The sequence below is a fragment of the Crocodylus siamensis genome, chromosome 12 (assembly GCF_052110815.1).
Source record: "Crocodylus siamensis isolate JL-2025a chromosome 12, ASM5211081v1, whole genome shotgun sequence".
Classification (NCBI taxonomy): domain Eukaryota; kingdom Metazoa; phylum Chordata; order Crocodylia; family Crocodylidae; genus Crocodylus; species Crocodylus siamensis.
In genome coordinates, this window is record NC_143406.1 from 11,660,595 (window position 1) to 11,683,865 (window position 23,271).

General features: G+C 46.3%; 1 protein-coding gene across 8 annotated transcripts in view; it reads left to right on the plus strand.

Moving 5' to 3' along the window:
* The window catches only part of MIB2 (MIB E3 ubiquitin protein ligase 2), an 86,611-nt gene that overhangs the window by 42,405 nt on the left and 20,935 nt on the right, over positions 1 to 23,271 (plus strand). For all 8 annotated transcript variants that reach the window (XM_090023764.1, XM_090023759.1, XM_090023763.1 and 5 more), the window contains 3 exons: positions 16,779 to 16,885; positions 21,893 to 22,087; positions 22,606 to 22,748. In XM_090023764.1, the coding sequence (XP_089879890.1) occupies positions 16,779 to 16,885; positions 21,893 to 22,087; positions 22,606 to 22,748 (445 nt within the window). The remainder of the gene's footprint in view (positions 1 to 16,778; positions 16,886 to 21,892; positions 22,088 to 22,605; positions 22,749 to 23,271) is intronic.

The following is a 23,271-nucleotide window of genomic DNA, read 5'->3' on the forward strand; positions in this document are numbered from 1 at the left end:
TTTCCCATACAGGCTCTGAACAGAGATGGCTTACATATTTGTCTACACCTGCAGGGACCAAAAGAAAACTCGAGAAAATTTTCCCTGGGTTTCTCATTAGGAGACAGTGAAATCATGAGATGATATGTATGAGTAGAGTTACATGCATGCCTCAGTGTTTGCTGAATCAAGGACTTAATTTCAATGTTTTGTGTCCTCTAGCAGCATGTTAGAATTCAAACAAGTTGCCCTGCTACTACAGACCTTCAAAGGAAAAATCAGCCCTTGCATTTATTATAGAGTTCATGTAACGCAAGTCTTCAAATCAGTTTCACAAATTCCCAACGTGTTCTAAATCACTAAATATATACTGTATTATGACGACACAGTAGATATCATTTGAACTGATGATTTAAAGCACCCCATCCTACTGCAAAATCACCCTCCCAAACTGCCGCTTTTAGTACCAGTCTGTTCAGCTCCCTCAAGGATCTCTTTTTGGGTTTATTCCTGGTAGTGGTATGAAATCTTGGAGGTGGTGGGTATCCAAACAGATCAGAGACTTGGTACATCATGTCTGATATTCTTCCTCAGGCACTTGCTGGTACCTGGTGATCCCTACCCAGAGGTTTGCTATTGGATGTACTGGAAGCTAAATGTCTTTGGGCTTTCAACTGCCACTGTCTCTGCTCTAGCCATGGATGATCTTGTCACTCGGGCTGATATCACAGGTGGAGTGCTTGACTCTGAACTCCTGTGAGAGGTAGTTAGCCATATTAGTGTGAAGTCAAGTATAAGACAGGTTAGATCTGCACCTTATAGACTAACCAAAGTAGATACACAGAACACAAGCTTCATTAGATGCTATGATGCTGTGAACTCCTTTGTCTGGCAGGTTAGTTTTGCATGGCTGGAAGTATTCTTTTTTTTTTTTGCGAAGGTGTGAAGGGTCAGGGGATATTCTTTAATGCACAGAACTGAGACTCAGAAGATTTGGGATCAATTCTGGCTTTCCCACAGACTCTCTGCATCACCTTGGGCAAGTCTCTGCATCTCTCTATGCCATAGCTCCCCAGCAGGCAAGGAAGGACACTGGCAGTTCCTTTGCCTGGTCAGCTTGGCCTGTAGGGGCTGCGGGGCAGCGTAGTGCCTTGCTGTGTTTTCATGCAGTGTCTTGCACAATGGGACATTTGCATTGGGCCACTGGGCCCCACTGTAACATAAATATCATTATACATGATAATACATGTATGGAACTATAGTAGTCATGTTAGCAAATACTCTCTCCTGAATCTTTCAGCCATTATTTTTCAATCTAAGAATGATGCCTTATTCTTAGATTGAAGGGATATATGGATCATTTCCTCCAAGGTCTTGATTTCTTTCCTGATCTTTTTCAGTTTTCAGCTGGATGAAGTGATAGTGGATGTACTCAATGGCTGAGCAGTGACTGGGGCGTCCCTGCATAGTCCAACAAGCAAAATGCAAAAGGGTTTGGCTTGGCTCAGGCTGGTTCGCTGTTTAGAGCTTCTCATCACAGTTGTGTGCAGGGAGAAAGCCTGCTCGCCTTCTATTCAGAGGCTGCAAATCTGCAAGCAGCACTGCCAGCTGAGCTATAAATCCAGGGTTTTGGTGCTGGCTTTCCAATCCTTGTTCTCTGCAGATAATGAGTTCTCTTACATTGAAGATTGAAGGGGCAGAAAAAGGGTAGGCAGAGTCTAATGAAGTCCAGTTTGCAGCAGTGCCAGCAGGCTCAAGGTGAGAGCCAGGGGCATTTAATGGAAGTGATGCATCAAGAGGTAGGGAAGGTGAGTGAGCCATCTGAGACACATGAACCAGAAGTGGGCATGATGGCAGGTGCAGTGATACAGGAGTGTAGCCAAGAAAAGATACTGATGGAGCAGAGTGAACTTTACAAATGATGGGGAAGAAGAGGTCTGTCATATGTGTTTCCTTGCAGAAGCAAATGGCCTGAGGGCCTAATTCAGAGCTCACTGACGTCAATGGAAATACTCCCATTTACTTCAGCAGGCTTTACTCTCTCTCTCTCTCTCTCTCTCTCTCTCTCTCTCTGTGCTGCTGCTGCTTTCCACATTGTTACTGAGGGTGGGAAAGCAGGGAGTGCTGTGTATATCTTGTTGGTTGGTAGCTATCTTTTATACCTGGAATCATTTATTCATTATTTCACCTACTCACTTTTTCTTCTTGAGTACAGGGCTACTTTGGGACTTTGGCAGATAGTCCAGAATGGTTCTGCATGGCTGGGAGTCTGGGTTTGATAGGTGAGGCCGCAGCTGGAGTATTGTGTCCAGTTTTGGGCTCCACAAGTCAAAAAGGATGTGGAGAAGCTTGAGGGAGTCCAGAGGAGAGCCACATGCATGATCAGAGGTCAGGAAAACAGACCTTATGACAACAGGCTGAGAGCCATGGGGCTCTTCAGCTGGGAAAAGCGTAGGCTCAGGGGTGATCTGATGGCCACCTATAAGTTTATCAGGGGTGACCACCAGGATCTGGGGGAACGATTGTTTACCAGAGCGCCCCAAGGGATGGCGAGGTTGAACGGTTGTAAACTCCTGCAAGACCGTTTCAGGCTGGACATAAGGAAGAATTTCTTTACTGTCTGAGTCCCCAAGTTCTGGAACAGTCTGCCATCGGAGGTGGTTCAAGCACCTACATTGAACACCTTCAAGAGGTAATTGGATGCTTATCTTGCTGGGATCCTATGACCCCAGCTGACTTCCTGCCTGTTGGGCGGGGGGCTGGACTCTATGCTCTTCCAAGGTCCCTTCCAGCCCTAATGTCTATGAAATCTATGATTCTCAGCTTGGCGTGGTAGAGGGAAGAGACTCTGGATGCAGCAGTCTTAGATGCGTTGGTATTTATTTGTATTGCAGTAGATTCCAGAGGCTGCAGCTGAGGTTGGGGCAGCATTTTTGTTGGCTTTGCATATACACAGCAAAAGGCAGTCTGTGCCCCAGAGAGGCTATCATCAGAAGTCGAGTCAGGCATTTACATGGTGGGGAGAGATTTTCTTGGAGTCACACGGTGGGTCTACTGCAAAGCCAGAAACTGAACTATGTCAGGAGTCAGAGCTTAGTGTCTTAACCTCAGCTCTGTTCTTCTTTTTGGTGGTAAAGCAGTTGTGAGCTTTTCAAAAACAGTCCATTCCTGTTTGGGTTATAACAGGGCCATACTCTCTTATGGCTTCCTCGAGTAATCAGGGCTAAAATAATCATAGAACTTGCATAAAAGAAAGATGATAATTATCTTACAGAGGAAAGGCAACAGTATTCTGTATCTGGCACCTGATCAGCAGCTGATGCAAATTAGTCTACAGTAGTGATTTTCAATCAGGGTGCTCTGAGATCATTTTAAGGGTATTGGGAAGTGCCACACAGTGTTAGCACTATTACATGTACATGTGATTCACAAAAAGTAGGGTTTTACCCAGTCCATTTCCAAATCCTCACTTATCAGTCCTTAACAATCTTGTAGAAATAAATGTTTTTGAGATACAGCTTCGATTGGAGACTGATAGAGAAACATTTACAGGAAAGCATTTGCAAATGTTTTGCGTAATCTAGTATCAAATATGTGCAGCCAGCTGCCTTTTTTTAATTGGGGTCAAACTTGTGCCTGCAGTCTTAGCCTATAATTAATTGCTAGCACTGTTCTTACCAGGTAGTCCTCTAGGTACCTGATTTGGCCTGGACATCTGGATAGTATCGTCTATCTATTCAACTTACTGAATAAACAAAATAAACCAAATCAAGGTCACAAAAAGAATCCGGTTGAGAGTCTGCGAATGGTTATGTTGTAGGCCAGCATTGATGGGAAAGATGAGTGACAGCTTGCATGTTTTATTACTCCACTAGTGAATAAAAATGGTGCCTTTTTATTTCCCAGAACAACCTCTGCTCCACAGTACTTACACCACGCCAGCTCTGAGCTTCAGGGCAGAGAGCTGTAGTAAGCAGTGTTTTGTGCAGTCCTCTGAGACCGTGAAACCTGCTCTTCACCTCACACATTTAGTTCCCCAGCTTCATCTCCCCTCTTTTTTTTTCTCTCTTCACCTTGCTTTTAGCACTTCCATCATTAGCAATATGTTACTTTCACTAGTTTTGCTGTGTCTTTTAAAGGACTGGACAATACTGAAGGAGGAGAGAAAACCCTCCACTGCACAATGAATACAGATTTGAAAAGTACACAGTCAGATCTGGTTTATTGGAGTCATTCAAATTGTAGCTGCTTACCTCGCTCGTCAGTATGGATCTATACATTTCAAATGTATTCCTTCCTTGTGCCACTAATAACATTTTAGGTTTATAAAGGGGAAAGATTTGTCTGCTTTATCTTTCCCCGTAAGCTCTTCGTTCACCAGGGTTATTACACTCTGCTCCTATTGAACTCAGCAAAATTCCCATTATCTTAGGAAGGATGAGGTTTTTTGTATTCTACCCAGCACAGGCAGTAGAAATAGGCCAGGCAAAGAGTACAGTGACCGCGATGACTCAAAGATGTTTCTGACCTCTAATTTGTTAATAGGTGCAGCCCTATTCATGATTGGAAGACTCGGGTGCTTATTAACTTGTTGCCTAATTTTGCACTGGACAACAAGGAGTTGAAAATGCCTGGATCCCATTGAGCTCTGTCTATGGTATATCCACAGTCACACCACTAGTACAGCCATCCGTACGTGTTGGAAACGACTAGTCCAAAAATGGCCTAGCATAGTCAAGACAGTTCAACTTCTCATACGCTAGTATGGTGCCACAATGCCTGTCCTCTCAGGATAAAATAGAGAAGAGAATTTTGTTTTTATACAAAATAAAACCATCTAGGTTTGGGGCCTGCAGCACCTGATGGAACTACACCTTAAAGCAGAGGTTGAGTGTGAAGCAAAAGCATATGGCTGGGTAGAGAGCTGAGCCAGCAAAATAATATTCTATTTGTGTGTGTCTTCATCTTTGATTACTTGTTAGCTAGGGTGCATTCTTCCCCTACTTGCAAGGGAGCACTAAGGAGGAATGCAGGTTACTTGTGGGGAGGGGGGAGGGCAGTATCTAATTTTTGCCAAGTAATTCCCTTTTTCTGATTAGCTTTTTCAGCTATTCAGATGCTTTTGTTCTTCCTTTGAGCTGACATCCCCATCTACACTAAGATTCGTAGACATTTTTGTCATATGTATATCCAAAGTTTTATTAATTCTTAAGGAAAAGAATGGTGTGTTTTCTCTTTCCATTTCAGAATTGATTTATCTGCTTTTTTCTTCTGGAGTTATGTAAACAAACTGCAAGCAAGAGTGAGCTGTGCTTAAGAAATCCTTAGCCCATGCTTAGAGCTAATCGTCATGTTTAAAGGATGAGTAACAAAATATCACTTGACATTCTCTCCAGGGCATTTGCATTATTCCTAGCACATTAATATGCCATAAAAATAAAGGCAGCTTATGTACATCACTGCAGCCCTATAGCATGTTCAAGAACACTCTCTGTCTGCAGTTGGTTTTGGAGATAGACTGCAAAGTGGGGGTTTGGGCTAACACAGCCAGTTCAGATAAAATACGCCTTTTAGGCAGTCACCTGTTTTCAGAACCAAGCTCTGAGTCCACTACTTTTAAAATGTTCTGCTGTGCCTTGTCTTCTCTTGTTTGCCTGCCTGTGTGATCTGTTCCCTGAGAGCTATCAATACCCTGCAGCTGTGATGTATTTATTACACAAGGATCAGAAATCACCAGCAGATAATATCATTTGGCGTCCAGAAATTGAACGGTGTTTTTCATTCAGCTGGGACAGTGGTCTGCCCGCTCCTCCCCCAAGTTACTTCTTGAATATCAAATAGTTATTCCATTTACAATCAATACATTTATTTCCTGCCTGAGAGACTCAGGGAAGCTTAAAAGACATACATTATCCTCCAAAAACCATTTACCAGCGCCTGCACGATTTTGCAAGATCTGATCTCTCCATTAGGAGGACAGTCCACAGATGCACGTTTTCTCCCCTCTAGCTTGTATTAATAAAAGAGTTTTATCAGATTACAAAAGCCCTAAATGGTGGGCAAACTGAGCCCTGAGTGTAGCCTTTTACAAAGCAATGGCTGCCCCCAGCTACAGGCCTGTCTTGTGATTTAAAAGTACCGCGACTCAGGCTTTCCAGGCCCAGTATTCAGTTCCAGGCTCCATCCCCGGTGTTTGGCCAGAACATTGATTGCTACAGCTGCCTTCTGAATCAACACCCGCTGGAATAAATGAGGCAGTCCCACCCACCCCCCTGTGCTGCTGATTCACTCTGATAACTCTAGTAGGTATGGTTGGACTGTTTCTGCACATTAATTTTTGAACCATTTATTCTGAAGAAGAAGAGATGTCATTGGTTTTTTTTAATCAATCCTAGAGAACATCTGGGAGCCCTGCCCACTTCTCCGAACCCCACAGCTGGCCCTGTGCTTTAGGGCCTGCTCCTGCCTTCCTGGGGGGCAATGGAAAGACTGCAATTGTCAGACTTTTTTTAGCACAGCAAAAATAACTCCACCGCTAATCTTTCAACTACCTCCTCCTTCAGGGCTCAGAACTGGAGGCAAGCCCATGGTAGCAAGTGCCTCCTGTTTAACAGTTCCTTATTTTGGAAAGAAAATGCAAATCAGGATGTTGCTGAAGCTAAGGTGGCCATGTCTGAGCTCTTGCAGGCTGTCCCAGTCCAAAGCAGCAGCCCTGGGCTATAATAGATGCATCAGGCCTTCCTACCCTCCCCTTCCCCCATAAATTGGGCCTGGGACCCAGAAGGCTAGAGACGCAAGAAAAGCCTTTTAGCAAGCACAGCGGGAAGGCAAGTAAATCTAGCAAGAGGTAGGCGTATGGACAGAACAGTGGACTTAAGGCTGGATTAACGCATAGGCAAGCTAGGCACATGTGTAGGGCCCTGAGCTGTGGGGGGGGGACGGTCCTTCCCTCCATGGTGGCGGTACAAATGGCCCTGTCTGCCTCCCTCTATTGGCCTCAACACTGTGGCGGCTGCTTCCTAGCAGCGACTCTGAGCCCTGCTCTCCATGGGCAGCAGTGTAGGGGTGGGGTGGGGGTCTTGACTGGCTCAGAGCTCATGATTTTGTTTGCCTAGCGCCCACGAAAGAGTTAATTTGGCCCTGAGTAGACTGGACCTAGTAGGGCCTGGCCTCGCCTGCCTGTGACCTGCTGGTTGACATTGGGCTGGTTGGTTCATCTCTTGGTGACTCCATGTCCCTGTCTGTGAAGTGGGGCCAGTGCTGACCTTCCTTTAAAGTCCTTTGAGACCTGCTAATGTGAAGTGCCATACAAAAGCTTGGGTGGCTTAATAGCAAAGTAAAATGCTGTTGGCATATAGTGTCACGCATCTACATGTGTGAGACGTGGGCAAGACGATGTGCACATGTGGGTGGGTATATCCCATGCAGAAGGAAGTCCTGGTGTGCTCCTGGGGAGTGCCAAGCATTGGCTAGCTGCTGGAGAGCTGGAACATGCAGAACAGTCTCTGAGGTGTAAAGTCCTCGCTGAAGAGGTGTAAATGCAGCAGATTAGCCCCTTCTCAAGCAGTGTAGCTACACAGAGGGGAAGAAGGACTAAGGCTGTTGGCAGCCAGTGTGGTGTGTGGTTATTGTATTGCTGTTGCGTGCTACAAAATTGATTATGTCAGTAATCGCTTCCAAATCCCCTTCTGGCTGCAGCCAGGGAGTGCTGAATGAAATATGTTTATCAAAATCATGGTGATTGCTGTGAGTCAGCCTGGAACCATAGAACGAACTGTCTGGTTTTTCTCTGCCCGGCTTCATGATTAAATTATTGAGGTTAATGGATGTTATGCAGCCTTTAACTGAAAAAAATAGGGAAAGGGAAGTCATTTTGGTTTATGTACCTGTAAACAAGCCTGTGTACCCATTAAGCAAGCTGTAGATGTTTGCATGCGAGTAATACTGTGTGTAGGCTGATGTATTTAAAAAAAATCTGGATGCCCAGACTAGCACAGTCCACCATGCTGTATTTCTCAGGCAGGCCAGATCTGGTCCCCCAGCACCAGGTCTTCCAGTCTGTGGGGCTCCCACAGGTGCGTGGGGCCCAGTCTCAACATGTGGAGCACTGGGCACTTCCACTGGGCAAGATGGTATGGGGCCCCAGGGCCCCAAGCTCAGTGTTCAAAAGCAGTGCGGGGCCCCAGTTCCGGCACAGAGGAGCTACATGGAGCCCTGATCCTGGTGCATGGGCTCTGATCCAGCCTGCAGGGCCAAAGTGTTGAGCATCACTACTGTAGGGCATTTCTAGGTAAGCTCTGTGAGTTGGAGGGAATGGCCCCAGTGAATGGCTAGAGAGCATTTTCAAGCAGATGGGGAGGGAGAGAAGGAGAGCATCTGAACATTCAAAACAGTGAACAAAAGCAAGACCTTGTGTCTGGATCCAGCTCCTTTGCAAACTCCTTTCACTCGGCTCTCCAGATCTTTATCTCCAATACATCCTGTGTCATTTTGTGCCATTCTTCTAGCATTTATGCTGCAGGACTAGGTTGAAGCTAGGAGTTTTGTGCCTTTTTGATGGATGTATCTTTGTAGCTGACATGGCTTGAAGTTCTTGTGCTTCTTTCCCCTGTGGCCTGACTCAACTGTCAGAGTGGGAATGAGCCCAAATGGGGAGAGAAATGAAAATGCCATGTGGGTTACAAGATGTTCACTGCTAAATCTGGCGCCTGTTTTTCTGGTCCCTTACACTGTGTTCCCTTTTCTTCTAAAATAAACCAGATGACGTTTGCCTGTTTTCTAATATAATGCGGCAGTCCCTCATGGAAGTCCTCAATAGTAGATGGAGAGTCTCAGCCATGGCTGAGGCCAAGTATAAAAGCTGGGGTTTGCCCTTCTGAGAGCAGAAAAGACTCAGGAGCACTGGAGGGCTCAGACCAGCCGCCACTGCTGGTGCCAGTCCTGCCTTAAAACTTAGCTATGTGCTATTCTGGGCCTTTGCCTAAGGAAAGTGGCCCATCAATTCTGCATTGGGGCAGCAGGGCAATGGCACAGAGCATTAGGCAGGTGTCTCAGTTCCACTACCCAAGAAGTAAACGCCAGGAAGTAAATTAAGGGGTAGGCGCAGAGAACAACCTCTTAATGACAAGATCTGATAGAGAGAGGGCTTTCTGTGCTAAGGGGGATGGCAGTAAGATTGGCCAAAGCATGAGGATGTTCGCTCAGGAGCTGTCTTTTACCGGTACTCGGGGGCTAGGCTGCATAACCTGATGCTCTGTGGTGTGATTATTTCCTCTGTGAGCAGTTAAGTGTGAAAAGCAGGTTCTGCTCAGAGCTGACGCTTGGCTCTCGGTGGAAGGAGGAGAGACGAGCCCTTTCAGCAGTCTGAGTGCAGGACTTCAGTGTGCAATCTCCAGATATTGTCTGGTGTCCTTCTGCTTCACCTTCGGTCTGTGCTGCAGTGCCCAGGCCCAGGGAGCTGCGGCAGCCTCTGCCTGAGAACTCCTTCGCTTTTCATATTTTTGTATCCAACCCTTTTGGGGTCATTTTCTTTTGCTCTGGGTTTGCGCATCAGGCTGCTGTTTTTTAGTCTAATGATTGGACAGCTTCTGTGCTTAAGTTAAGCCCATTTTGACCTAAACTAATTCAGCTATAGGAGGAACATATTTAAGCATCACAAATGAAAAATATTCTGAAGCCCCCTTCACAAGGTGGGACAGTACCTCAGATGTTTATGCTCATGTGTGCCCTGAGGCCAGATTGCTAAGTTGGGCTCTTCTTCTATCTGTGGCTGTAGAAGAACAGTTCTTGAGGGGGGGGGTATTTATTTATTTAAAATATCATTCTCAGGAACATTAACTCAATTTGACAACAATCTGCAGGAACAGATTGCAAGCCACATGACCCTTTTTTTTTTTTTGGTGACATCATCTCCTTAATACCCCTTTGCCTAATGACATGTTCTGACACACTAGTGGTCAGACAGTTGAGCACAAACAACCATCATGCAAAAGACAGCATTTAATAACTAAAATGTGGGACCTGGTTAGCACATGAGAATGGAAATTGGCTATTCAGCCTGCTATCGGGATGGTTTGTATACCATTCAGTTAAGTGGTTACATGTCTCCCCCTGGCTTGTGCAGAACAGGCTGGTAAATAATCTGGTTCCCAGGGAGCTAACAGAACCCTTCACCATCTTTGTCACTAATTACTTAGGATACCTGTTAGACCCTGGCTCCATGTGGTGCCCAATGACTAGGGAGATGATGGTCCAATTACCTGTGGATCCTGTTACTCGTTAGCCAGAGCGGTGCAGGGAGCAAACACCAGCACACATTGCTTGCAACAGCTTTATTCAGAATGGAGACGGCTTCGGGTGAGCTCCCACACCGACAGAATACAGGGAGCAGCCTTGAACAATAGATTCTTCCTGCATTTATGCACTTTGGTTTATACTCGTTAACATCTACTCTACCTCCCTCCTGCCTTCAAGTCCACCCATTTCTCCTCTCGTCTTAAGCTCCACCTCTGTTTACTGTTTGCTTCCTTAGCATGGAATTGCCTATTTGTGTCACAGTAGCACCAAAATGCCCCCCTGAGATCATGCCCCCAGGGCCACGAACCCTCTTCCTTCGGTCAATGGGCGAGCTCTGAAGGTTTCTTTACCAATTACCATCCACCCTTTTGCATATGTTCATCTTGGTTATCTGTTATCTTCCACATTCCAGTTTGTTTTTTCAGTCCCATCCCCACCCTTTTTGGGCCCCTGTATCTTATCTTGTTCTGCTTGCTGCTTTTTTCTCAGAAAATGGTTTACACAGTTGAGATGTTTACTTAGCATAAGTAAATGGCTGGCTTAGCTATCATTCTGCTTTGTGGGCAGCAACTTTGCTAGGCCACAGGTCATGCTTTGTATTCAGCTGCAGATTCAATGCTCCCCCAAAATCCAAATTATTGTCACCCTAACAATACCCAATAAGAAAGCAGAGCAGATAAGGTCTGTGCCAAAGTCCCCATTGGCTGCAGAGAGCTTTGGATTTCCCCCCTCGGTGTTTATGATATGTATTTGGATCTGGCTTCTGAAAAGATAACAGGGCAATCCCATGGACCCAAGAGTGGAAAAAATGTAGGCAGGTTTCTCGAGTAAAAGTCCAGGATTTACTTTCTCTAGGCCCCAGGAAAAGGCCACAGCCTGTCATCAAACTATTTCTTACCTCTTTATTGCACTTCATCCATGAAGAGTATGGCACTTCTGGAAATATAAATACAATGAAAGACACTACATTTTGGTAGGCAGGTATTGCAGGAAATTTTATACATTTTACAAGCACGTTTTTAGACATTTGGTGTTTTCAGTGTGTTAGCCTGGACCCCTGGGTTCAGTTCCTGGAGCTGCAACAGCAGTAGCATGGCCTGACAGAGAGGGCGCTGATTTTGGAGCCAGCCGTCTTGGCTCTGCCACTGACTTGCTGTGTGACCTTGGCCAAGTCACTCTTGTCTCCATTTTCCCTTCCCTCCTATTGTGTGTCCAATTGGATTGGAATCTCCTGGTGGCAGGGACTGTTCTTGGGCATATTTCCACTGGCACTTGGGGGGCATGATCTCAGGGGGGCATTTTGGTGCTACTGTGACACAAATAGTAAGTGTTTCTGGGTGAGCAAGTGGTCAATCATTTGGTGCATGTCTGCAAAGCACAGCTGGTTGACTCCTAGACTTGCAGAGGTGGTTCAGGGAAACTTGGTGCCTGCATGGCACCCAGATTTTGCAGGGATGAGAACAGCTGGTAAACAGCTGCTTAGGAATCTAGTACAGGGCTGATACTCTTAGTGGGCTGCCCCTCAGCATGTCTGCTGCAGATGAATAACTCCACTTCAGTACCATCATATGCTCGTAAGTGTTGTCTACTGGGACACTACAGAAATGTAATGCCATTGGAATTTCTAGGTCAGAAGTGGCTCCAGACTGTAAATGGCTGTCTTAATTAAAATTGTTATTAAAGACAATATTGCAGTGATGAAATTTATCCCCTGGGTATTTTTGCAACACTCTAATAACCTTGGTTGTTATCCAGTATTCAGAGCAAAATATATATCAAGTTGGATTAAAAACCAAGATGTATTGGCTAAGGACATGGGACATCTGGTCTTTGCATCATTCTCATGTATTGCTGGTCAGCAGCCTGCTCTGGAAGCATCGCCATTCAGCCCAAGGTCACCATGGCATAAAGCCAGGAGAAGGAGCCTTCAGTCCATCTTACCTCAAACATTCAACTAGAACGGGATTGTCCTCTTCTCTTTCCAAGAAGAGAAGCAGACAACTGTTTTTTGTGTGACGGTGCACCAGTATTGCTTGTTTTACAGTAGTGCCCAGAAACCCTAGTTAAGATCTGGGCTTTGTTTAGAAATATAGAGTAAGAGATGGGTTCTGCCTCAGAGCACTTGCCCTAATAGACAAGGCAGGCAAGCGCTGGGAGAATGGAAAGATTAGTACCCCTGAATGATTAGCTGACATGCCAAAAGTTTCTTTCCTCCTGAGAGGTGGCACACTTGACTTCCCATGTTCCCAGGGTTGGTAGCTCTGGGTGCTATTTACTGGAAAGTGGAAGTAGTTTGTTCTTCATTGCTGAGGACTTCTGCAAAGGTAGGACTTTTTTTCAGTGTTGTAGCACAGAAAAGCAACCATTTCTACCCTAGACTCTATCTTGATCCCGTTGCTGTGAAAGGCTGAAGTGTTGTTGCACTGTACAGGGATTAGTTCAGTTATTCTTGAGTTAGGTGATTTCAGCTCCGATGTGCAATACTTTCCCTTGGCATGGGATTTATGTTTATTTTAAAACAAATTTTCTGTTCTTCATTTATGAATGTGAACTGTCCTTGCTCCAGGAAAAAAAAAAATTGAATGACCTAATAACAGAAATGTCCATGTCACCAGACTAATTCAGATCCACCATCCTCCTCATCAAGTATCCCAGCCCTGACGGTGACTATCACTGCTTGCTTTGGAGGAAGGGAACGAATCCTCCTCACAGGTGGCAGATGTGGGGATAATTTGTCCACCCATAAAAATCTCCTCCTAATTCTTCATAGTTAGAGGTTGGCAGCCTTGTTATGCATCATATGTTTTCTTTTATCAGGTTTGAATCTGCCATGTTTGCATTTCATTTAGCATTTACCTGTTTTTGTGTTGGAGACAAAGCAGAAATTCCTTGTATGACTTCTCTCAGATCAGGAATAACTGAGGCTATTTTATATTTATTCAGTCCTGCAAATTTTGGCCCATTCCTAAATGAAACAATCCCCATCTTTTTAGTTTCTTTTTTACATGAGAGCCTTTCCAGCCCTTTTCTCATTCTCCTTATCTCTCCTTGCAGTCTCCTTTCAAAGATGGGCTCACCTGAACTACCTGAGCTGCAGCAACTTGAACTGAATATAGTATTTTGGGGGAGGCCATGCTGTTGCTCTGTAGAACAGCACAGATTATGGCTGAATTTTACAAAGCTGGTTACCCAAGGTTAAGCTCCTGGATTAAATATAGGCATTTAACAAGAGTAGCTTCATTTTTATTCTCTCTCAAAAGTACTGTATAGAAGCAAGCTCCCATTGAGTTCAATGGAATATGGATTTAGGAGCCTAACTTTGGGCAGCCTGGCTTTGGAAATCTTTCTTAACCTGGACTTTGACTTCTGCTCCAAAAGGAAAAAACAACACGTGGGAGGAGGTGACTAGTAGTTCTGCAGTACGAAACTTGTAAAGGGAGATTATTAACCCCACAATAGTGCTAATTAAGGTCTCCGTGGTCTCTTCACTAGCACAAAATTGTGACGCTTCCAGGAGCCCTGATAGAGCCGTGGGGTATGCGCCAGCTGAGATCCTGCCCCTGTCCTGAAGGGCCCCTGTGTATTCAGCTCTCTTCATTTTCTGTGTCGCAAGCTTAGTTCTTGCTTTCATGATGTGAAGTGAGAGGGGGGATTGTTCTCCAGCTGTTTAGTTAAAGGTGGGTTTACCATTTTCATTGAGCAGGATGTGTATTCCTGGGGCACAGCAGACTTCCAGTCCTGCTTTGATAGTGACTTTCTCCAATACTTCCAGGGTTTTACAAGGTCCAAGTTAGTGTTTGTGACTAGATCTGAGCCCTGAGGTTTGCAAGGCTGCTGAGGTTAAGATGTATCATTTTTCTGAGTGGGCACACACTTCTCATCCCTCTTGTTCCAGATCCCACATCACAAAACTGATGACAAAAAAAAATCTGTTCTACCAAGAACTGAAGGTTGTCAATTAAAGAGTGGCGTTAGGGAGGGTGCTAATGTATCTAACTATTTACTGAGAGCAGTAGTAGTTAATTGAAAGAGAAGAGTGATGAGCTGTTTGTACCAAGACTGAAGCAGTTAAAGTGTGTTCTTCAGTGACATCTGTGCATCAGAGCCTGCTTCCTGTCTGCCATCCTCTTGTCCCAGACAATCACTTTAGAGCTTTCTCATGCATGACTCCCACTGTAATTTTGTTGGACCTTTATTTAAAGAACTACCTGTTACCAGAAAAAAGACTTGACTTTTTTTTAAATGGTTGATTGGGAGGTAGCTCTGGATTTCAGAGGTGTAAATAGAGCAGGGAGAAAATTTGAAATGAAAAAATAAATAGGGGTAGGTTATAGTGAATGTCCCATTCATTCCAAATGTTCCCTGCTTGTGCCTATTGTGTCTCCCAGCTTTGGGCAGGAGATCTCTGCCGTCTCACCACAGATTGCGCTTTGGAGTCAAGTGAATCCCTAATTGCTAGCAGTGAAGGTTAGGGGGCGACCCTAGTCATTTTGAATTTAAAGATAGACCCCAGCAGATAAATGTGACTCGGTGGGATCTGTATGTATAAATAATACAAGACTAACTGCAGGCCGTCTTGGGTCTTAAAACGCAGCCTGTTTTATTTTGTCAGCTTCATTTCCTCTTAGCTGGTTAACAGCCTACAAAACCCCTTGGAAAGGAGCCACTAGCACATCAGATCCTTATGGATGTGAAATACCTCTTGTGCTGTGATTATACTTAAAGGGAAAATGTAACAAGAATCTCATAGAAGACAGTGGTTTCCCTGCTATTTGAGCAATGTCTGGCTTGCTTAAACTGAGCTTTTTAGCAAGAGAGGGTAGCTCTTTTTATGACTCTCTTTGACTGTCTCCTTAAATCTTATGAGCAGAACCCCACTGTGCTAGTGGCTGTGCCAGCACGTAGTCCGAGATGATCCTTACATTGAAGAGGGCAGGGAAGAAAGGAAGCAGTATCATTCCAGCTCTACTAAGAGACCTCCAGGCGCAGTGAGATGAAGGACACTCAGGGAACCTGAACCCAGAATCTGGCTCACTTGAACCCTAGCCCAGTGCCTTACAACAACACTCTGCCTTTCCCTTCCTGTTGTAGTGGAGGAGGCAATGCCTGATGAAAAAAGCACCATTTTCATCAAATACTCCTTGCCTAGGTGATGAAATGCTTCAGTAAGTCAGTAAAAAAATGATATTTAGCAAAAGCCAGTTAAAAAGCAGCACAATGCTGTGCTGTCAGGCACATAGTACACAGATAAATGCTATTTCTGGGCAAGTATAAGGCAGGGTTATGGTCCAGACAAATGCTGTGGTGGAGCTGGGGTGTGCCACCACTTCTTGATTGCCCCCGAGCAGAGGCAGCTGCTAGCTATCTTTTGTCTGATGATTCCTTTGCATCTTCTCCCTATGGGGTTACAGTCCGAATAGTGGAAAGCCGCCGATTAGCAGGAGTGTGTGTGTGTGTGTGTGTGTGGTGTGTGTGTGCGTGTGTGCACGCGAGCAAATATCTTTGTTCTCTACAAACACATTAGGATGCACAGTGCACAAGTCACAGGAGATCCAGTAACAAGCTGAAGAAGGTAAAAGGTCCAGGCTTCAGTGGGTTGTTAAAACACCAGCTCCAGGTTCTAGCATAAGAAATGTATCCATCCAAGTCACAAGCTTCTCCCTCTGGAGGGGGATAAAGAATGCATTCAGATCTCAGTGCCCACCCTCTCTCACACACTCTGGGCACTGCAGAGAGCCTGGCAAGAGGAGGTAGGCAAATAAGGATATGGATTGCAGTACCTTTGCAATACCCATCTGTTGGCCCCCCTTCCCCCAACTAGAGAAAGCAGGGTATTGAATGCTCAGGGGATTTTGTGAAATCAAAGTCTTCTGTGCAGGAGAACACTGTTTTAGAATAGCTGAGGCAGCCTAGAGTTATGGCACTTGGAAGGTGCTTCAACAGGACCTGACCACTGTAGATATCATCTTCAACCAAGGGCCCTCTAGACAGATCTGGGCTGAGGTCTGTAGTGTAGCATAGAGATTTCCAAGGTGGCTCAGGTTCTGGTAGCTTTCTAGCCACAGTAATCTAGCTCCTGCAGCCTGCTGTGTAGATGCGAGCCGTCAGATGTGCTGGATTTACTAGCAAAAGAGCCCATGTTAGATGTAACCTCACTGGTCCATCAGCCAATGTCACAGAGAAACTCAATGGAAGAGCAGAGCATTTAACCTGGACCAGCTGAGGCCTTCTCAGCTATCATCTTAACCACTGGCCTGTGCTTTCAGTGGACCACAGCATTGTCTAAGATCAGCTTGCAGAATAAGCCTTTGTATGTTGTGTCTGTTTCCACCCAGGTTTTTGTCCTGCTTGAGTGTTTAGAGCGTAAGCCCTTTGCAACCCAGCCCAGGCCTTGCTCTGTGTGTGTGCATAGCTCTCGCTTGGTGGGTGCTGTTCTGGACTCCATCTTTCCGCAGTGGAAATAATAACCCTTGGGTCTGTTTTCTCTGCTTTTTGTTTTACAGGGTCCTAGTGAATCCACGACAGAACCTGACTCGTATCCAGTTAAAGGGCACCTTCCAGGGGGCTAAGGTAGTCCGTGGTCCAGACTGGGAATGGGGCAATCAGGATGGTAAGGGATTGCAGTTTTGCTTTTTTTCAAATGAAAAAAGAAAAAAATATCCTACTGTAAAAACACTGATTTTGCTAAAGTGCTCATCATAAATGCATGCTGCAGCCAGGGAATTTGCTGGGGTCACTCAGACGCTGCAGATTGTTTTATGAGGAGCTCTAATTATTCTTTATTTGCTTGTATTCGTGTAGAGACACTTATCTGGCACTTTGTCTTATGGTATTAAGGCAGCATGCAGGCATTCATGAGCTCATGCTCCTAGCCTGTCTCTGAGGTACCCCATGGCTGATAGATGGGGAAGCAGAGGCAGTCTTGGACATTTATACAGAGCTGCAAAAATACACAATACCTGATAGAGCCTAGAGTCCCTTTCTGTGCCTCAGAGAGCTGGCACTCGCAGTAGGAATTAGCATTGTTCTCTGAGGTCTCTTAATTTTTGGTCCTTTGATTTTATTTATTTGTTTGTTTGTTTATTTTTAATGGGGCAGCAGTCCCCCATGTATCACTGAGGGAATCTGTTGACAGCAGTTAGTGCAGGATGACTTCTGCTTTCTCTGTGAACTGTAACTACAGACTTGATGCTGCAAGGGGACAAGAACCCCCCCCACTGCCACGTATGTCTTCCAACTCTGCCTGCAAGAAGGCTGCACTTCTAGTGAGCCTGGTTCAAAGCTCAGTGAGGTCAATGGGAATCTTTCTATTAATGTCAATGGCCTTTGGCTCAGGCCCTCTGTGCAGCAAGGCTGCAAGATCTCCCCTGTATGTTCCCGTCTCGGAGCCCTGCATGGATCAGGCTTGTTTTCCTCCACGTGACTTAGCTGTAAAGCCTTCTTCCTGAGCCTGAGTCTGTTTTGGCGGTGGATCTGCGGTGGGTGCCGGAGGCTGTACACACTTGGAATCTGAAGGGAAACGGGGCTCGTGTCTAATACAGAGAAGCCAGCCCTGTCTGAGACAAGCTCGATATTTGCATAGATGAGAGCTGTGGAGCTCAGGGCAGCTGAGACCTGAATGCGCTAATGTGAGCAAAACAAAGGTGAGGTGAGGAGAAAGGCAGGCCAGCCCCTCAGCTGGCCAGGATCAGTGATGCTTCATTTGATGCCAATGGAGCTCTGTCTCCATACAGCAGCTCAGCACCCAGCCTTCTGACCCCAGTTTCCTGTGATCACAATGGTTTCCATGTGTTGCCATACAAGTCTGGTTACACATGTAAATAGAGCCAGTAAAGAGTCCTGTAAACTTTGTTGGGGGCACTGGTGAGCAGCGTAATTAATCCCTCAGCCTCACGTGTCTTATTAGAGCAACGGTAGCTGAGTGCAACACTTAGTAATTTAATGGCCTTGCTTTTAATTTTGCTTTGTGGCTTTTTTTTCCCCCCTGCTGCTGCCTGAAGCCCTCTGCAGAAATTAGCATGGGCTGCTGCAGAACGTGCTGATTAACCAAACTTCCCTCCATGCTTTGTTTGGCTCTTCCCAAGCTGGCCTGGGTTCTGGCAACTGCCTTAGCTCCTAAGCAGCTTGCACCTTTTACCAAATGTGTGTCTGTGCATGTTTCTATCCCCGGCCTGAGCCCGAATGCTACTGGAATGAAATCTGGGCCAGTGTTAACCACCTCCTTTATAGGAAAGGGCCTGAATGCAGAGCAGAGCCAGTGGCTTTAGTCAAGGCCCAAGATGAGGTTGAGAAAGCCCAGCCCCATTTGTCCTGTCCAGCTGCAGCTGCTCGGGGTCCAGGCCCCGTGGCGGTTTGTTTGTAAGTGCCAGACACACCAGTGACACATTTGCATTTACCAGGTGAGTATCTCACTGCTGTAGGACCTCCTTGCCTCCACCTCAGCATGGTGATACCAGCCCAGGGAGGTATATTTGCTTCCTTCAGTGATCCCTGCTACTCTCCAATGCATGGCCATCCCTCTCTGTCCAAGTCACCATGCTGGGCAGAAGGGAAGCTGGTGTTGGCTGGGTTAGTCTCCCTTGTTATTCCCATCAAAAAGCTCTAAGTCTCCTTGGTGGTAAAGCCAGCACTCTTGTTTTCCTCACTGAGTTGAGAGTCAGCTTCATGAAAACTTTTAAAGCAGGAAGGATCCTCCTCTGTGTTTGAAATGCCCCTCTTCTGCCCCATTTCACAGCTCCCTGCCCTCCTTCTCCCATCCTGTCCTTGCCCCTCTGAAAGCTGATCCTGGCCAGCCAGCAAGGAGACAGCCTAAGATACCCACTTTGCATGTGTGCCACGCCATGAAGCCTCCCTGACAGCACTCTGCTACTGCTGTTCTCCCTGAGTCTAGCATCTCTGCCAGGAGCTTCCACCAGGCTGCAGCATGTCACTGCCAGTCACTCAACAGTGGAGTGTGGAGAGTCCTAGGAGAAGTTGAGGCACCCTGTGCTAGCACTAGGTTTGGAGCAGAATGGTTTCCCCAACCGGTGAGGATCTTTGGGTTTCAAAAAAATGTTCTTGCTCTGCATTGGGCAGAATCCAAGACCTTGCAGAGCTTGGGTTTGTTTATTTGTTCCAAAAAAGGGGAGCGGGGGAAAGAGAATCAGCCCCAGTATAGCCAGTATGCTAATGGTGGGGCACTCTCTAGGGATGCAGGAAACCCAGGTTCAAGTCCTTGCTCTGTCATTCCCCCTCATTCCAGGAGTATGTCCTAGCCACCCGGCTGTTGGGTCTGCCAGAGCAGGGCATCTGACCAGAAAAGCCACCCCAGACCACAGAGAGTTCACTCCTTGGAAGTGTCCTCAAACCATCCTGTTCCATCTGGTTTCAATAAATTGACGTTTTCCAGTAAAGAACATATTTCATTGAAAACATCCTGGCTGGCTCTGTCATGCCTGGAAGAAGGGGATGACTCCTGCACATGGAGCTGGGGAACAACACACCAAATAGGCAGGGAGTGGGAAAAGAGAAGGATCAGCCCTCCTGTTTTATGGGACAAAGATGGATGCTCACAGAGGTGAACTGGCTTGGCCAGTGTCCCAGAGGGAATCTCAGACAGCAAGAAATCAAACACTGCTCACTGAGTTTTAGTCTGGACGTGCACTCACTTATTCATTAAAGCCTTTATCTTTGACCTCATACTGCCGTGGGTTAGTTTGCTGCTTGCTGGTTTCACCGGAGGCCTGGATTATGATCCTGCTGTCCGCACTATGCTGCAGTCTGTCTCCGGTGGGCTGGTGCCAACTGCTTGCTCCTGAATGCACAAGACCCACAGGGCTGACCTCTTTGGATGCAGCCCCCCTCCCTGAGAAATCGTCAGCCGGCTGCACTTGGGGCTCGGCTGACCTTTCAGACATGAATATTGTTACTAGCTACCTTTTTTCTAGGGAATCTGTTCTAATTGTGGAAGCTCTTCCAGACTTTACATCTTACAAGCACTGTCATCATCTCACGTGCTTTGCAGTTTACTGAATACCAGCTGCAATGGCTGCTCAAATGGCAGCACTGGAGTGTGGCTGCCATATAGAGCTGAATATTGTCTGTTCTTCTCAGTCACAAGGGAAGCTAGGTGCTGCACTCTCGTTGAAGTTAACAGTCTCCTTGATCAGTGGTACAATGGCAAGGAGAGTCTGAATGGCCAGTGGGCATGACCTGCATTGCGGATTTAGGTCCCTATATAGGAGTGCAGTTGGTGCAAAAAGTAACACCTTCCATCAGGACATCCAAGAGCTGTGCAGGCAGTTGCAACCTGGGAGCCTTGCTGGCATGCCTGAGTGCCTGCTCCTCTAAGGATGAGCAACCACTGAAACAACCATGCGTCTATGTATGTGCTTGATGAGTGGTGAGGGAGGGAAAGAGAACTAAGTGGAACCGAAAGAAGTACCATGTTTCTAACATGCCACAGCATGGCACCCTCATGCTATACACTGCCTCAATGGGGCACCAGCAGCTTTTTAAAGGATCCCCTTGTAAAGTGCATCTTCTCGCCTCCATATTCTGTGCTGAAGTATCTCATGTCAGGATTCTGTCTGCCTGGTGAGACCAGGGTCTCCAGGAGCTCAGCTTCAGATGCTTGTGCCCTTTGCAGCATGAGATGTGTGAAGCTTAAGGTGGTAAGATATTTGCCAGTGATGCCCCTAAGGAGGGAAGCGTGGAAGGGGGATGCTGCTATAGGCAGCAGATGTGCTGCCTGCTAAACTGCTTGCCCTGGGTATGTGGAGCTGGGGTCCTGTGCACGGCCTTGCAGAAATCCCCCAGCCAGCTTCACCGGCCTGCCTGTCAGCGCTTGGCTCAGTGCCCTCTGCTCTGTGGTAGGACTGTTGGAGCACAGACAAGTTTGCTTTGGCCCAGTCTGTCTCTCTGTTTCAGTGTATTTATTTAAAAAGATTGCAGCAGAGACCTTACCTGTCTTTCTAGCTTAAAAGCTCTGGTCAGCTGCAGTCGTTTAAAAACATCCTCTGGCAGTTCCAGTGGAATCAGGCAGCCTAGCCCCAGTGTCCAGGCTAACTCCCAACTTCACTAATTAGATTCTGCTGAGTTAAATTGTTATCTACACACACAACCCAGCTCATCACTTCACTGTCCTGCCATAAGCATCTTGGTACCATCAGTGCCCTCATTTTATAGAAATTAGAAAAAAATAATAATCCAAATGTTCAGTTCATCCCTGCCAGCTGGAAAGGACTGCTGTGCGTACCTTGTAAGGGAGAATGAAGGGCCAGAAGGGGTAGCCTTGATGGTATTTAATCTCTTTTTTCTGTCCTGTACTACCACACTGGGCCAGAATTGGTCTGACCACAGGATTAGGCTCAGAAAATTGCTATTGCTGTGACAGGGTTCCCTCTGTAGCCACAGGTGGAGCCCAGAGACCCTTCGTCTCAGCATCCCTACCCATGAAAGGGAGATCAAGTTAGCTGTAGTCTCTCATGAGGAATCAATTAACTTCTTTAGAGGGCCATAGAGAAGCTAGGAGGTCCTAGTCCGGGTGACTGAGCTGTTGCTGAATGACAGTGAATTTCAGTCTATGAGAGCTCTGTGGAAAATGAAAGTTAGTCACCTTGTTTCTCTCTTCAATCAGGTGGTGAAGGCAAAACCGGGAGAGTGATGGACATTCGTGGCTGGGATGTGGAGACTAGCCGAAGTGTGGCCAGTGTCACATGGACTGATAGCACCACAAATGTTTACCGTGTTGGACACAAGGGCAAGGTGGACCTCAAGTGCATTGTGGAAGCATTGGGTGGCTTTTACTACAAAGAGCATCTCCCAAAATTAGGTACGTGGCAAGTTGACTTTGGGCTCTGGGCATCTCGTAAGAATCTGCCAGAATTGACCATTTCCGAGAACGTGGCACTTGAGTTGTCCTGCTTTGGTAGAGAAAAGTTGGATGCCTAAGGTTTCCCTATAATATGCGGCATTTAAAAGAACTTTTTGGTAACACCATGTTCTAATGGGTTAGCTGGGACATCCAGCCCAGCCCTCTGGTGCTGTGGCTGCTTGGTATTCAAACTAAATGTCCACACCAAGTCCCACTGATAGAAAGGGTTTGTGGAGACAGTGAAACATTGCCTTGCCAGCCCAACTTTGTGAAACTGCTTTTGGAAGCTCCTGTTGTCCCAGCAGATAATTTAACTCATGCCTCATGAGTAAAGGGGGCTAGTTTTTCTTCCCCGCCTGCTCCCTTTCCTCATTCCCCAGTTCAGACATACTTAAAGCAGTCGTATGGATGTTAAAGGAGCAAATAGCTGAGGTAGCTAACTCTGGGTGCATTTTGGGGGCTGTCCTTCTGTTCAGGAAAGCCAGCTGAACTGCAGAAGAAAGAGAGCACGGCTCGGCACCCTTTCCAGCACGGTGACAAAGTGAAGTGCTTGCTGGACGTCGATATCTTGCGAGAGATGCAAGAGGGACATGGGGGTTGGAACCCTAAAATGGCTGAGGTACGATTGCCTTCACTTCTGCTCATTGCTTCCCTCAGATAATGTACCGCTCCCTTCCTCGTGCTTTTGTCGTACCATAGGAGATTGCTAGGACCTCCATGCATGTGGCATACTACCCTCTAGTCAAGCGGAGCACATGTAATATCAAAGTTCTTCAGTACCAGGGTGCTGGAGGTGCTTGTAAATCTGTAGCTAGAGATTCGCTATCTGTATGCTCCTCCCAGGGCTTAGCCTGTTTTTAAATCTTTGTTTTATGAACCAGTCTGTTGTCCCTTGTTGTAGTCTACAGAAACTCAGGCTGTAGGTACCAGGACTGTAGATAACATGTCAGGGTAAATGGGCCTAGTTAATGGAACAATTAGAGTCATTCCAGATACAATTCCATTTGTGGCAGACTGAGCAAGAAAGCTCAAAGACTTTGCAACCTGTCAGAAAATAGCGACTGCTAGTAAATGTTGTCATTACTGGGGAAACAGAAGAATCACTTCAAAGCAAGGGTGCCAAACACAGGCTCTAGACCCAT